Here is a 15,520-nt window from a genome sequence, read left to right as displayed (position 1 = left end):
ACTAATAACTAAGAAGAAAACTGGGCCGCGTGGCAAGACCAGTTGGGAACCACAGGTTTAAAGAAAACCTCAACTTTTCACACAGGACCTACACAGCAGTCTCCTGGGGGAAAGCATTGTGTTTGTTTGACCCATCCTCCACCCAACACTCCCAGCCTACTTGGACTTTCTATGTCTTTATCTATGTCATTGCTGTGGATGGGTTTACACTGGAGTTAGCTGAAGGCCTGGCAAATCTCAAACAGATGCTAAAGGTTGCCTTATGCATTGGAGTCAAACTGACCAAGCTGTATTTGACGCCCTGGGAATGAGAGCGGGCTGGATTTGTCTAACCCAGACTGCTAAAGCCTTGTCTTACTAGCAGCTGAACCTCAGAGTCCTTTTTTAAACATTTAGTTTTTGTCTTGTATTTTAATTGATAGTTCAATGTTGAATTTCAGCCGTTAATGTCACCCTTGCAAAACCAGATTGATGTACTGTACACGCCTTATTGTCCTTCAGTTATATTTCCCACTGTAAACCTCAGTTCAGACCAATGATTTGCGATTAGACGAAGCCATTTTAGAACATTGCTAAGAAAAGTTGCAGCAATGTGAACTGGTCAGTTCACTCAAGCCGGCTGATGGTGTCACCTGCAACTCAGCTGATCAAATCACTGGCGGCTTGTTTTCAAACATAAGACATGGCACCTGTTTCAACAACCAATCGGCTTGTAGTAAAGTTAGAAGATGCAGACAGCATGTTACCCACCGAGCCCTCTGTTTCCCTGCGTGTGCCCGCATTGGACAGTGGGTCGCTGCTGCTGCTTGCTGTGCTTTTCTCATTCTCATTGACTGATTAATTGGCCCTAATTATTGTGGCATATTTATTATGAATACAGTCCATCTGATGCTCATGTTATGTTTTTCGCTGTTTCATCACTACTACAAATGCAGCTGTAGCCAGTATCTCACTATCACTATCCTCATTCATATTTTAAGACGCTACAAATTATATTCAGCCACGAAATAAGCCTGAGAAGCTGACTGGAATCACAGAGATTTATTGCATAAAGATGATACAGAGTTTCATCTAGGTGCATTGGTGTAAACCGGCGCATTGCAAGTAGCTGCCTGTTTCAAATCGTCTCGTCGCGAATCCTTGGTCTGACCTGGGCTTAACTGTGTTGCATGGAAGGTTTACATTTTGTCATTACTGAAGAGGAGACTCTTGCAAGTGCTCCTACTTGTAATCCCCATTTTTACATTGTTTCATTCACTATGATGCAGAGCAGAAATCGCTGAGTGCGAGTTTCCATTGGAGATTCCTTTCCTCGAATTCCTGGCGGAGTAACTAATGCTGAAAATATTTTGCTGTCCTTTATGAGTTGAATGTTTCAATCCTGTTTAATCTCTGACCACACCCACTACCAGTGGTAATAATTTCATTGTATACTTTAAGTTACTTTTCCAAACAAGTTGGGTTTTGTTCAGAGATAACCCACTGTCATTGGGTGTGGTCAGAGATGTGCCTTGTCATAGCCACACCCCACAGTGAGAACCTGGAGTACACCTGTGCAGCACGACAGGAAGGTGAAAAGTTAAACATAGGCAGTCAGAGAAAAATAAGACTTTCAGGGGGTGGTAAGTTACTCTTTAATGTTTTATCCACTATCAACATTCTCCAGGGGTATAAGAAACTTGTAGGAGAAAACACAAGCAGTTTCTGAAAACTCCATGTGGTATATTTGTAGTCGCCATCGCTCTGACGTGCAGTTACATTTTTGAGGAGCTACATGTATAGGCTCCTTCTTAAAACAAGCCACATTAGGAGGAGATCTCTTCACAGCCAGTAAGGAGAGGATAATAACTCTTTCATGTACACAGGGGCATGTGAGTATTGCATTTGTATGACAGCTTTGAAAAAATCCGATCCTGTTTGGATGGAGAGGCCAGGACAAGAGTTGTTGGCACCTGAGTTTATTGGGCCCTGTCTTTGCAAAGACAAATACATAAGGAAGATAAAGTGGTGGAGGCCTGGAGACAGAGCAAAAAGGAAGATAGAGAGAGACAGAGAGAAACATAGAGAACCAGACAGACAATTACATGAGAGAAAGAAAACAAAGGAGTGGAATAGGGGAGCGAATGAGAGACAGTGGTAAAGAGAAGAGAGAGAGTCTGAGTGTGTAAATAGAGTTTAAATGTGCAGTAGGAATGAAATTCGCCTTGGGATTGCCTAGGTAAACAAGACAGCCGAGGCTTTGGTGGAGATGCTAATAAAACAGAGCTGTTCTTATCAGCTGAGCAGATGGCCTAACCCATCACATCTACTCAAACAGGGCCCGAGCCATCAGCATTCTAATGAAATTATTTATGATCGAAGATTACGTTCAAAACCTTGAACATACAACGCCACGTTTACCTTCCTGAAAAGATGAGAGCAGGCGGGGATGGAGGGGGTTTATGATGAGAAAGAGAGACAGCCAGAAAGGGCAGATAGAGTTAGGACTTGGGATGAGTTAGGGGGCTACGTCGGGGGGGTATATACTGTGTTTATGGACACATGCGACGAGAAAGAGAAAGATACAAGAGGAGTGAGAGGAGAGGTGGGAGGGAGGGAGAGGACAAAAACACTTCGATATACTTTGTTGGCGAGTGGAGGCGGACACAGGGGAGAGAGGAAGGACAGACAAACAAACGATGTTCTGAGTGGAAAAGTGTAACTGGTGGTTTGTTTTAGAGGGCATGTCGCCCCTGTGGACCGCCCCTGCCTTGCCGTCTCCTGTCCCCCCTGTCTGACCCCTCTGCCCTAGCTTACACCCTGGGCTTCTCCCCTGACAGGGGGGTTGCTTAGCCGGCTTAGCCCAGGTCAAGCACCTTGACCAAGGGCACAGCCCGCCGCCCACTCCCCTGGTGCCTGCAGGTATCATTTTTCTTCTCACTGGGTCTCCGGGCCGGAAGCACGGGGATAAACCTGGGAATGCCACAAAGCAGATGAGGGGAGGGGGGTGAGGAGGAAGTAGAGGAGGAAAGAGAAGGATTGATGGAGTAGAGGAAGGGGAGACAAAGGCTGAAGAAGATGAAGAATTGGAGGGAGGAGAGGTGGAAGGGATGGAGAAGTAAGGAGAAGGGGCTGGGAGGAGAAATAAAAGGGATAAATGGGGTAAAGAGAAGGGAGGAAGGATGGTGGATTAAGGGAGGAGAGAATTGATCTGGGAATGGTTAGTATGCAGCCCCCGCTCCCCCTCCCCCCTCTCCTCCTCCCTCCCTCTCTCCTCTCCCATCAGTCAGTGAGGGCTGAGGGCTGAGAGTGTGTTGTGGACCACTGCCCGGATGCCTCATACATATTAAAGCCCCCTGCTATTATTTATATCATGTCTCTCCTTCCCCTGCTTGCTGCCCTCCTCCTCCCCCCTCATCCCCACCACACCGCCATACATACATGCACGTACATGTCTGCGCACACACACGCGCGCGCACACACGTATACACACACACACACACACACACACACACAGGTTCACGCAGGTGCACTGACAGACAACTACTCACACAAACAATGACACACAATGACGCGTGGAGACACAAAAACAGACAGTCTAGTCACATACACAGAGAAACAGAGGCGCGCCGTGTGCTTGCATACGCACAAACACACACACACACACACCACACACACACTCAGGGAGATTTGAATGATCTCGGTCTCTCCTCACGTCTTCCCTTCGCGCCACATTCTATACCTGTTTTTATGTCTGAGCCTGACTCATCCTCTCAATCGCGCCGTCTCTTTCTCATCTTCTCATTTCTGTCTGATCTTTTTTCAATCCCTCCCTCCTGTCTGTGATGGAGTGATATTATTCGGATAGGTCTTAAGCCCGATAAAGCCCATAAGGACCTGTTTGTCTCTCTACCTTGTTTTCCAATACCACAGGGCCAGGGGATTGTGTCTCTTTCAGATGGCTGGTCCAGTGTTCTGAGCGGAGGTAAATTTAGTACTTGTTTAAAAAACGACAAGAATTCCCTTTGCAGAGGAATCGCTTTTCATAAAACACAGAAGCCCTGACTGCAGATAGACGGACAGACAGAGAGACAGACATATCTTAATATAATCAGTAATAAAAGATGCCTAAAGCAGTGTTCATCCAGAGTTTTACAAACCAATCCCAGTCCATCTACTCATTAAATACCCAGCCTCTTAATGCGTAGATGCAAAATCTTAATTTTTAAACATTAATGAACAAGTCAGTTTTGATGTCAGAATCAAAAGGAATGCGGCAGAAAAATCCAGCACCTAGTAATTACACTGCTGACGTTATGGTATCTGCATAATGAAGAGAAGAGGGATCAGAAAAAGAAAAAAAAAGCCACTTATCCTCAAGATTTAGGGTGTTAAGCTTTCTACGTCACCTCCTTAACACACAGAATTTTTATTTTTATGCCCTTAAACATTATGGATCAATACATGTGTATTTAAATAAGAAAGTAATTTGCAGATGCACATTTTCTCAAGAGTCACAGCTCTGATTTTGCTCTTTTTTCCTTATGATTAGCTTTGATTAATGATGCTATCTGTTGTTAATTACTGCCAAAGCATCTTAATGCAACTTAAAGCAGCTTTGGTCAAAAATCTTTTATCATAATCAAATGACAATATAAAAAGAGTCGCTCGTAGTGATGAACCTACAGAGAATTATCACTCAAATCTGCAGCTCCTCTCTGCTTTATAAAGATTTGTAGTCAGTTGGTTGTCGTTTAGCTGTCCGACCACAACTTTACTGTTTTGGTTTACTCTCACCACTTTTATGCCGTCGTGTTCAAGGACAAAGCTCCAACAACCCAGCGACTAAAGGCTCAGACACACTAAACCAACGCTTAAGAACTAGTGGCGACGAAGGCCGACTGTTGCCTCATGTCGCCTGTGTCACGGACAGAAAGTTACACTGAAGACTACAGCCAACAGCCAACTAGCACATACATTCTGCACCTCCGTGAGAGGGAATAACTCTCCATACCAGCAGGCAGCGGTCGTCTTTATTTGTTATTCAAAAAGGGAAGCTGGAAGTCGGACAGGACAAATTCTAGACACTAGTTAGCAAGTTAACACAATGTTAAAAGACCAAATGATATTTACTGTGTGCCAGCAAACAATAGCACAAATAATTACAAACCATTTCTGCTGAAGAGCTCAGTGACCAAAAACATAATCTTACTTGATATAACAAGTTTGTTTTGATTTCACGCCCTCTTTATTTTAGCTGTTTGTTCTCTTTCCTCACTTCCATTTCTCTTCCCGTCCACTGAGCCGATCTGCCAATCAGAGTGATTTCATTCACCGACGAGCTCTGCCGTCTCCAACGCTAATTCAACGTGCTGCTGGGCCAAAATAAAAGGTGACAAGGGGCGACGAGGCCCAACCATGCGGGACATTCCGCACAAACTTTGGCAACAAACGCTCACCGACGGCCGGACATTAACCAACACCTGACTGTCAGCTTGGTGTATCAGGCCCTTAGATTCACCAGGTAGCCAGGGACACGACTCCAAATAAAAAATGATGTTGCTCAGTAACTGCTGGATGTTTAAATAAGCAACAGTTTGCTAACAAGTTGCAACTTACAAGGTGTTGATCATTACGTGTCTCTGCTGCCGACAAATGCCCAAAAAAATCTCTTATTGCAGGTTTAAAGTAACAGTGAAACCAAAATCAGAGCATCTTTATCTTTTCTAATGTAACAAGTGAAACAGAATATGTGAGCAGGGTCTAGGTACAAAAGGAACTTTAAATCAAATCCCGCCTATGTGATTGTATCGCTCAAAACAGAGCCTGTCTTTATCAATGTGGCACTTAAAGCAGTTTTATGTGATGGATGGGGTTAGTTACAGTCACTTCAAATCACACTTGACTTGATATATTTCCGTAACGCCAGAGTAATCAAAAACATTTTTAGGTTTTATAGGAAGATTTCTTGTATTTCTTTAACACATATTAAGCATGTAACAAGAGATGACTGAACAGTGAACACAGGGAGATGGGATTAAATATTCACTGTGTCTTTACACTGGTATAAAGACTTACAGTATGCCTTCTCTGCTCAGTATTTGAATTGATGAGGCCTTTAAAACATCTTTTCTTTACTGCTACTATTAAATAAAGGAGAAAGAAATACTCTTTTTTATATTTTGGCTGAAACAAATATCAAAATAGGCACCTATAGTCTGACAGTAGTACATTTCAGTATGTAGTGAAATATAAATACTTATGGTGCCTATCAAATCTAGTATTTAATTTTATGTTTGGTGGCAAATGTCCAAAAAAAAACCCACAGGACATCCCTCAAGGGATTAAGCCCTGCATGTCTGGGACTAAGAACCTCTATCCCTTCACTTATCCTCCCTCGCTCGGCGGGGTTTCCTCCATCTTTACCCCTCTCCGTTCACTCATCGTCCACCTCATTCCTCCGCTCCCGCCTTCCCCCGTTCCCGCTCCTTCCTCTCCCCCGGCTGTGATGTCCTTGAGGGCCTGCTGAAGCTCCCATAAAGCCTGCAGTAAATGGCTCTAATCCGGTAATAAATGGCTGTGTCCTACAGACAAGGGTGTGAGGCTGCTGCAGCCACGGCTTTATCAGATGGAATGGTATTGGCACACACATGCACAGACGCACACGCACATTCACAGATGTAATAGGAGCTGCATGCATGTGTGGAAGCATGCATACTCTCTCTCTCTCTCTCCGTCTCTCTCTCTCTCACACACACACACACACACACACACACACACATTTATACAGCTTCAGATGGAATCACACCTGCTCCGATTGTGCTGCTTTTATGGATGCCATGCAAGAGCAGCGCCATTATTACCTTTAAATGATTAGAGATGCGACTATGATGCATTATGATGATAGGATCATATAGAGCTGTATGAGCTGTTGCGTCGCTCTTTATGCCTGCAGGGATAGACTGCAACTGAATGAAGGAGCAGGGAGGGACACGGGGAATAAGAAGAATAGTAATGTGACCTTTGGAGATACTTGGAGTTCACCTGTTTTTAATCAGCAAATACAATTGATTTTATCTCCCCTGGTTTTATTTGTGTAATACTGTAGTCGCTTGGTCCTCTGAGACTGGACTTAAATGTATGTGCATGAGTGTGTGTGGGAATGTCTTACAACCTCCACACTCCTTGTTGAGTTGTAACCCAGAGCAGTGCTTTCATTTTCCTGTCATAACGTATATTGATTTTTTTCTGTGTGTGTGTGTGTGTGTGTGTGTGTGTGTGTGTGTGTGTGTGTGTGTGTGTGTGTGTGTTGGGGGGGCTCATGTGCAGGCATTTGCGTTCTAAGCTTCTTTTTTTTTTGATCAGCGTATGTGTTTCCCTTCAGGTGGAGCTGACCGGCAGCAGCGTGTTTGACTACATCCACCCAGCGGACCACGTCGAGATGGCAGAGCGGCTGGGAATCAGGCCGCATCTGAGAGCCGAGGCCGGCTGCCACACGGGTCCCGAGAGCGCCTCCAGCTCCGCGTCCACCTCCTCCCTGGCTGGTACCCCTGAACCCGGTACTGATTACACTGTCAATTTGTATTTATATCTGTTACATTTGCATCACAAAAACAACAAAAATAATTGAATATATGACAAATCCTGTAGGTTGGATATATTTTTACATTTTACCCTCTTCCTCTCTCATCCTCCACAGCTCCGTCTAGTCCTCATTCTCCTGCTGATGATCCTCCCGACCGCGGCTTCTTCATCCGCATGAAATCCACACTCACCAAAAGAGGCCTGCACGTCAAGTCGTCTGGATACAAGGTACAAATGTCTGAGGAAATAAGTCCTCCTAATTTGGAAACACACCTTGTATTTTGCTTTCTTTCCCATTTACACGCTTGTTCTCGGTGACAGTAAAATAACAAGCAGAGCCTTGTCATTTTGTTTTGCACGGCCAGTGTTTCATAGCACTGTCAAGGTGGTCGTTTTCAGTGTGTTTTATGGTTGTGACCTTATTTCACACTGGACCGCTGCACATAACAGACGCTTTACTGCACTCACTGCTGTAATACCAGAGCTGCTGCATTCTTTAGCTTAGGTTTGACTTTGTGTTGTGTTTATGTGAAACTTATATTGATGAATGTTTTATTTCCTCTGTGTGTTACTGTTATTATCCACATTCTGGATTGTGTAGCTGTCCTGTGATTCTAAAAATGTCTTGTGTGAAGGGAATACATGCTGATGTCTTTGACAGGTAATCCATGTGACAGGACGAATCCGCTGCCGCCCTGCACTTGTGCCGGGCTCCGCTCGCTCAGTGCGTCGACCGATGGGTCTGGTTGCGCTGGCACACACCCTCCCGCCCACCACGCTTAATGAAGTCCGCATGGAGAGTCAAATGTTTGTCTTCCGCGTCAACATGGACCTCCAGGTCACGTATTGTGAGAACAGGTGAGGATTGTGTCTAGATGTTGAAATTTAATAGTGTGGACGTCGAATACACACAAATAATTTTTGTTGTTTTTACAGGATCTCAGAGTATATGGATATGACCCCAGCAGAGGTGGTGGGACACACCTGTTACCACTTCATCCACGTAGAAGACCTGGAAAACCTGCGGCAGAGCCATGAGGACTGTGAGTCGCATCATATGTAGTGTATGGAATTCATCCCCACCCTGTTATCCTACACAGTGCCTGAAGTTGGGGGGAGAAGCCTGTTGAAATCTCATTCTGTCCTGTTGTGATAGGCGCCCTCTGCTGCCATCATCATGAACTGCCAAACCACTAACAGGCTCCTTCTCTGTCTTCTCTCCCGTGTCCTGTTATACATTCTTTCTTTCCGTCTCCACCCAGTGCTGAGGAAAGGCCAGGTGGTGACCGGCTACTACCGCTGGCTCCAGAGACGAGGAGGCTACCTGTGGATCCAGTCCACTGCCACCGTCTCCATCAACCACAAAGCGCCCCATGAACGCAACGTCATTTGGGTCAACTACGTCCTGAGGTCAGTGCAGCCACAGTGTGCGTTCCAGGACTGCTGATATGAACCAAGTTTATATTTGCAGGCGCCATACTGTGCACGGAGATGCTTTGAAGGGATAGATGATGAAATACAGAGGGATTATTGGAAGAGTTTCACTCTCTCCAACATATGAGGATACTTGCTGCAGATAGTGACATCAAAGCAAAGCACATAATCAGTTATTTGACTTATAAATATTAAAGATAACAAAATTCTATTTTAAATTATAGGATGACAAAAAAATAGGTGATTTTATGTTTTATTGATTTTAAATACATTTTAGATTTATTATTAATATTATTATTATTTTAGATATTTTACCCCCAATTTAGATTATAGTTAGTGAATCTGCTTTTATTTACTTGATGACTATTTGTCCAGTTATAATGACTATTAAAGAAAGCAGATTCTAATCATTTAAATGAGATACTTTAATTGACAAGCTTTCACAGTGCATGCTGCTATAAAGGAGTCTTTCTTAATTAATCACTTTCAATTTTTTGTCAGTTATTTTAGTCAATTTATTTTATTTATTTTTTACATTTTTTCATTTTATTTCTTTTATTTATTTGTCACATTTAAAATGATTTATAAAACTTGAAAAAAAAGTCATTACTCTTGCAAAGTGCTGTTCAGCTGTCTGTAAACAGCAAGGCAGCATTACGCACACACTATTTAATGTCATTACTCTGAATTGGGCAGACACGACCTTATAGGAAGGCTCTGATCAAGGAAAATAAAAGACTCCGCAGCTTTTTGTTTCTGTTTAACTTTATTATAATTGTCTTTTAAATGCAGCATTACTTTAAGGCTCTATTTATTTACTCCGCAGACACAACGACTGCAGCAACCTCGACAAAATATGCTTTTCCCTTATGTCCCTCTTGTATACACACACTCGCGTATTCGCCCAGACACGGATGCAGTTACACTTGGAGGATACACACACATACGCGCATGCACAAACACAGTGCATAACACAGCGGCAGAGCAGTCAGACAAAAACAAGAGGAGTAGGCTGAATTTCAATGCTAATTGGACTGAAGCTATATAATTACAACAAATGGATGTCAGAATTTTGGGGCTGAATGGTGTTTTAGTTAATTAGTGCTGTAATTACAAGAGCTCATTAACTTCTCCAACAGCCTCCTCCTTGTCTGAGCTTAACTGTGTATAGGTGGGCTGCTGAGTGGGGCACAGTGTGTGTGTGTGTGTGTGTGTGTGTGTGTGTGTGTGTCTTGAAGGGCGGGGTCTGCCTATCTGTCTGTTTGCGTGTCGCTGCTTGTGTATGTGTGATAAGGGCTGTTGTTTGGAGAATTGGGTGGATGTGTTAGGTGGAGGTTAGAAGGGTTTGAGGCAGTTTGGCTATTGGAGGTTGCTATTAGGCTGATTATATGTTGTTTCCCTCTCTAAGTATTCACTCAAATCAGCAGTGCACTAGTGTGTTTTTTTTTTTTAGAAAGCTGTAAGTGGCTTTTAAGTGGTAGATGATCATTTGTGTATACGTCCACCTTTTCTCATTTTCCATTTTCACATCCATCATCCATCCATCCATCCAGTCGAACAGAGATGCCCGACACTCCCCTGGATCTACTGCAGCTACCAGAGAATGTACGAGCAGAGCGACTTCGAGTTAGCTCATCCCCCACCGACAGCTCCCCACAGGCCCGAGGTAGGACGCTACACACACATTACTTCCTTCCCGTGATGCCCACTGACACACAGAAACACCTGCCTGTGCCTCTTCTTATCATAAAAAATCTCCCTTCCTCCTCAGGCTCGCAGCCAGTGAAGAGCTCAGTGGGGAAGAGTGACCCCGACACTAAAGGCAGAGAGAAATTCACTGCAGCCGCCATCCAATCAGAGGACAGGAGAAAGCGCCTGCTGAGGTCCGACCCCGAGGGCGCTCCTCCCGAAACCCGTCGCAGACTGGAGGAGCTCCGTCACGCAGAAGAGAGTGTATCGGCCTCCTCTGACCTGGCGAGCGAAAGCGAGGGGGAGGAGGAAGAAGAGACAGAGTGGGACCAGGGGGGAGACAGTGACAGATTGAAACAGGAAGACGGCGGGGGAGGAGGTAAACAGAGTAGGGGAGGAGACACCCCCACTAGAGGGGAGAGAGGGAGCAGGGTGCACAACGGCCGGGCTGTGATCCAGCAGCTCAAGAGCGTAGTGACCCCGTCTCCCCTGCCTGGCAGCCCCAGCATCAAGACTGAACACGAAGCCCTGACCACCGGGGGGCGTTGGGGGTCACACACACAGACCTCCACCTCTCACACACACACCTCCCAGCCCCAACCCTCACATGCACACACACCCTCCAGCAGCCTCAACGGCGACAGCCCCACCACCCCGATCCCCGACTCTTCTTCCAGCAGTGAAGCCCCCCCAAAAGGGCTGTTCACTCCCCCGTCCCCGGCGCTGTCCCCCGCCATGTCCGTGTCCTCCCCGCTGCCTCGCGAGGACAGAGTTGTGTCGGGGGTAGTCAGTCGGAGCAGTGGCGGTGCAGGTAGTGCTCCTGACTTTGAGCTACTCCAGAGACTGGCTGCAGGCGGTGCAGCGGGGCGGGTCCTCTTCCACCCCCTTGCCCTCGGCCCGCAGGGCCCTCAGAGCCTCTATGCTCCTAGCACTATCCGCTACGCTCCACCTGAGCTGCCCCCCTCCCACCACCATGGCGCAGGACACAGCGATGGCCTGCAGCTACGCTCAGACCACCACAAGGGACCCCCGCCAGCCTTCTTCCCCCACCTACAGCGGTTGGCCGGCTTGCCACCCTTCAGTGGTTTCTCCCCGTCTGACAGCCCTTTCTCCTCCGGCCTGCCCTTCTGTATGAATGGACTGAGGGGGGCTGCAGGCTCCGAGGAGGACTGAGACTCAGAAGGGAGGAGGTGAGAGGAGAAGATAAAAATGAAGGACGGAGCGGAGTGACAGACCAGAAAGAGAGACATTGAAAAGGGCAGGAGAGACAGAAGTGGCAGGACATTAAGCCTCTAAGGACGTTACTAATTGGACACTGAGTTGAATAACTGCAATTTTAAAATATGTGACAAGTCACTGCCATCGGGAATTATTGTGTCTGTTGTGGACAAGTGACAGTGACTCTCAGAGAAAACGGGATGTGGAAACTTTTGACTGGTTGTCCCTCAAGACTTTCCGTCTCTACAACAATAATGAACTCTGCTCTGTGTCTTTCTCTCGATGACTGTGTTGATTTCTGTGTCTCTTCCACTCAGAGAAGCCATATTGTATATAGAGACAAAACCATAAAGACCCTCAGCTCACATCCTCCTCACTGTCACTCCAATTAACCCAATTAACCCTAAAGCCAGTAGAAACAGATGGACACTTGTCTGTAGGAACGAAAGCGACTTTGGAATATAAATTTTTATTATTGCAGTATTATACAAATCACCTCTCGCACTGAGATCCAGGTGAGAGGTTGATTAAAGGGTTCTTCCTTAAATCTGATGGAGAAGGCCCTCTGGTGTTTTTGTATTGAGATTCAAAATGATAATAATAAAGAAAAAAAGATCAAGTATTCATCAGTCAGCCATACTTAAAGCACACTGTTGGGACAAAAATATGAACAATAAAGTCCCAGACATTCCATTATATATAAGGGAAGAAAATGCAATGCAGACAGGACGTTATTTCTGTTGTTTGATTATAGAAAGGTCACTTGTTTAACTGAGTATTAATTATAGTATATTCTGTATGATGCTGCGATTGTGTTTGTGTATGAAAGCCATATTCATGTTTTTTTTTTATCACCAGATGGAAGGATGGTGTGAAAAAATGTGTCTAGACAGACTAAATAACATTGTTTTATTGGATGTACAATATCATCCAAATACCTTTTTTTATTCTCTAAAAAGGATATTTCTGAAAATGTTTTTTAGGAGGGGAAATGGTGCTGGACACAAGTGTTTGTTATCATTTAAACCTCTGTGTTTTTTTCTGAGCACTTACCGAAATTTGTTCTGGTGTGAACTCAAAGCACTTCATCACTTAGCACTCACTGCGTGATCCTGTTTAAAAAAAAAAGAATAAAAAAACAATGCAAGAGTGGTCACTAATATCATAGCCTGACCACAGTGCAGTCGAGGGGATTAATGGTCATTTAAAAAGGCACATATATAAACAGACCGCATGTGGTCATTAAAAGACGACCGTCGCAGGTCAATAAAAATTACCAGAATTATTCTGATATTGGCTTCGGTTCAATCCAGTCAACTGGAAATAAAGTTTTAAATTAAAAAGTGGAAATTTTAAAACACTTTAAATTTCTGTTTCGCTCTGATTGATTGGATTTCCTCTCAGGACTGGAAAAAAACACTTTTTATATGAAAATAAAAAACACAATCAGTGCATTTAAATAAAGTGAGTCACAAACAATTTGTTGATTGTCTAAAAGATACTCCAATAAATTCAAAATCTTCATTCCAAATTGTAATATTTAATATCTGAAAATGTGACCCCCTTTTGACAAAATGAACACGATTAAAAAATTGTGACAATAATATGATAATTATTAATGATACACACACACACTCAGATAACTTTTTAGCACTTTGGAATAAAGTTCTGCAAACTTATATGTCATGTGATCAAAATACGCCATATGGGAGTTGCTTTTTTTTTGGCTTCCAAATTGAGATTACGGTCGACCGTCTGATCCGAGGGCTCACTTTACGTGGGAATCTCTAACGTTCTGATGTCTGACAGTAAAAAAAGCAGAAGAGACATCTCTAATTGTGAAGATCCGACGTGCACTACACACCCACACCGTAGCTGTCACATGCAAATATGTGTGAGTGCACATACTCTCGGGTGTTTAATGGTATAACGTGTGTGTGTGTGTGTGTGTGATTGAGAGCGTGTGCATCTGCTTGTACAAGTGTGTATGGTTTTTGTTTGTTTGTTTGTTTCTTTTGGTTGAATTAAATAGCTAACCCCCCCCCTTGCCCATCACTGTGAATCTAACGTTATCCTCCCATCTTTGTGAATACTCCGCCCGCTCATCAAATAAAATGAACAAATGTAAAGAGAAAAACAGTGATACAGATGACGATAACAATAAAATATTCCAGTAGAGGAGCACAACTCAAGGCTTTGTCGTTTCTTTCTTGCTTCTGTGCCGCACATAAGCACTTTAGGAATATAAGAAATGGGTGAATTTATTTTTTACATAGTCAATTAAGGTTTCATATGTGATTAGATAATGAATTAAATAATATATAGATGAAGTGGGACACATCATAAGGTAAGCAAGTTAGTTTCACACATTTGCACATAGTAGATTTGTTAGTTATCACTGTGTCAGACATAACAGACATTTATGAACAACCTTTCACTATATATATATATATATATATATAAGACTAACATATTCAAGTAACACGCAGCCAAGAATAACAAACTCAAGGGACAAATCAGTGGTAGACTAAATATAAAAGACGTCTTGTTGTGTCACTGCAGGTAGTTTTATGTCATCATCAAAGTACGTGGGTGATCTTGCGTATCTCTGAAGTTGACAAACTGCAATAAAACACACAATAAAACACAATCATATTGATTCTTTATTAAAAGAAGGGAACTGTGGAGCAGGTGAGAGTGACCCCGGCGTGAGGCAGGATGTCACTGGCGTGTGATTCAACAAAAATTCATCTGAAATGAACACAAAAGCACGGCGAGTACACGGATAGCATCTTACTTATCAGAGATTATATGCGGGGCTGCATTACCATGTGTGTACATATGTATATGGGTGTGTGTGTGTGTGTGTGTACATTGGTGGTTTGCTTGTGTGTCTGTGTGTGTATGTGTGTGTGTGTGTGTGTGTGTGTGTGTTGTCTGAAGCAGCCCCAGGGAGGGGCTCTGACATTGAAGACGGGTTAAATCCTGTTTTACATTCAAGTGGCAGGCCCTAGTTCATTAGAGTGAGGATCATTCCTCCTCAAGACCAAAGGAAGCGCATACTAAACAAGAGCAGTTGTTGGGGAGAAAATGCCATTGTACGTGCAAAACCGTATGTACTGTATAAGTGGATGTGCGTGCGCTGATGTGCTGGGAGCAGAGCCGCACAATAACCTCTGGTTTCGTCTTTATATCTTCCTTTTCTGAGGAGTACAGTCTTTATATGGAGAAGCAGAGACATGGCTTGTACAATGCACTGTTTGTGTCAGTGTGCATTTGTGTGTGTGTGAGAGCACGCAAGTCATGGCAGCTCTCCTGACTGTCTTCTACTCAGCCTGTCATTGAGTCACCCATATGCCCTCTCTGTCACTGACTTTGATGGCTTATCTTACCCCCTGAATTGGAGTCGCGCTCCCGGGGGAAATACCTTAGCACATGTAAATGCATTTGAAAGAGTAAAAAATATGGGTAGGAATAATAGAGTGAGAGATGGAAGGAGACGCACACAGACAGCTTCCGCCTGACATGGGCTTACTACACCTCCACAACTCTCTCTTTCCTCCATCCCTCCTCTGCTGCATGTATTTTTTTGTCAGTGTTGCCCAACAATCTCCTC

General features: G+C 44.1%; 1 protein-coding gene across 4 annotated transcripts in view; it reads left to right on the top strand.

Moving 5' to 3' along the window:
• The window catches only part of npas1 (neuronal PAS domain protein 1), a 76,030-nt gene extending 61,947 nt beyond the window's left edge, over nt 1-14,083 (top strand). For all 4 annotated transcript variants that reach the window (XM_050061984.1, XM_050061974.1, XM_050061993.1 and 1 more), the window contains 7 exons: nt 7,364-7,538; nt 7,679-7,791; nt 8,225-8,421; nt 8,500-8,606; nt 8,826-8,973; nt 10,551-10,663; nt 10,769-14,083. In XM_050061984.1, coding sequence (XP_049917941.1) covers nt 7,364-7,538; nt 7,679-7,791; nt 8,225-8,421; nt 8,500-8,606; nt 8,826-8,973; nt 10,551-10,663; nt 10,769-11,859 — 1,944 coding nt within the window. In that variant the 3' untranslated portion in view covers nt 11,860-14,083. The remainder of the gene's footprint in view (nt 1-7,363; nt 7,539-7,678; nt 7,792-8,224; nt 8,422-8,499; nt 8,607-8,825; nt 8,974-10,550; nt 10,664-10,768) is intronic.
• The last annotated feature ends 1,437 nt before the right edge of the window (nt 14,084-15,520 follow it).

Source organism: Epinephelus moara, chromosome 2 (assembly GCF_006386435.1).
Source record: "Epinephelus moara isolate mb chromosome 2, YSFRI_EMoa_1.0, whole genome shotgun sequence".
Lineage (NCBI taxonomy): Eukaryota > Metazoa > Chordata > Actinopteri > Perciformes > Serranidae > Epinephelus > Epinephelus moara.
The sequence above is the reverse complement of the archived record's forward strand: the minus strand, read 5'-3'. Positions and strand labels throughout refer to the sequence as shown.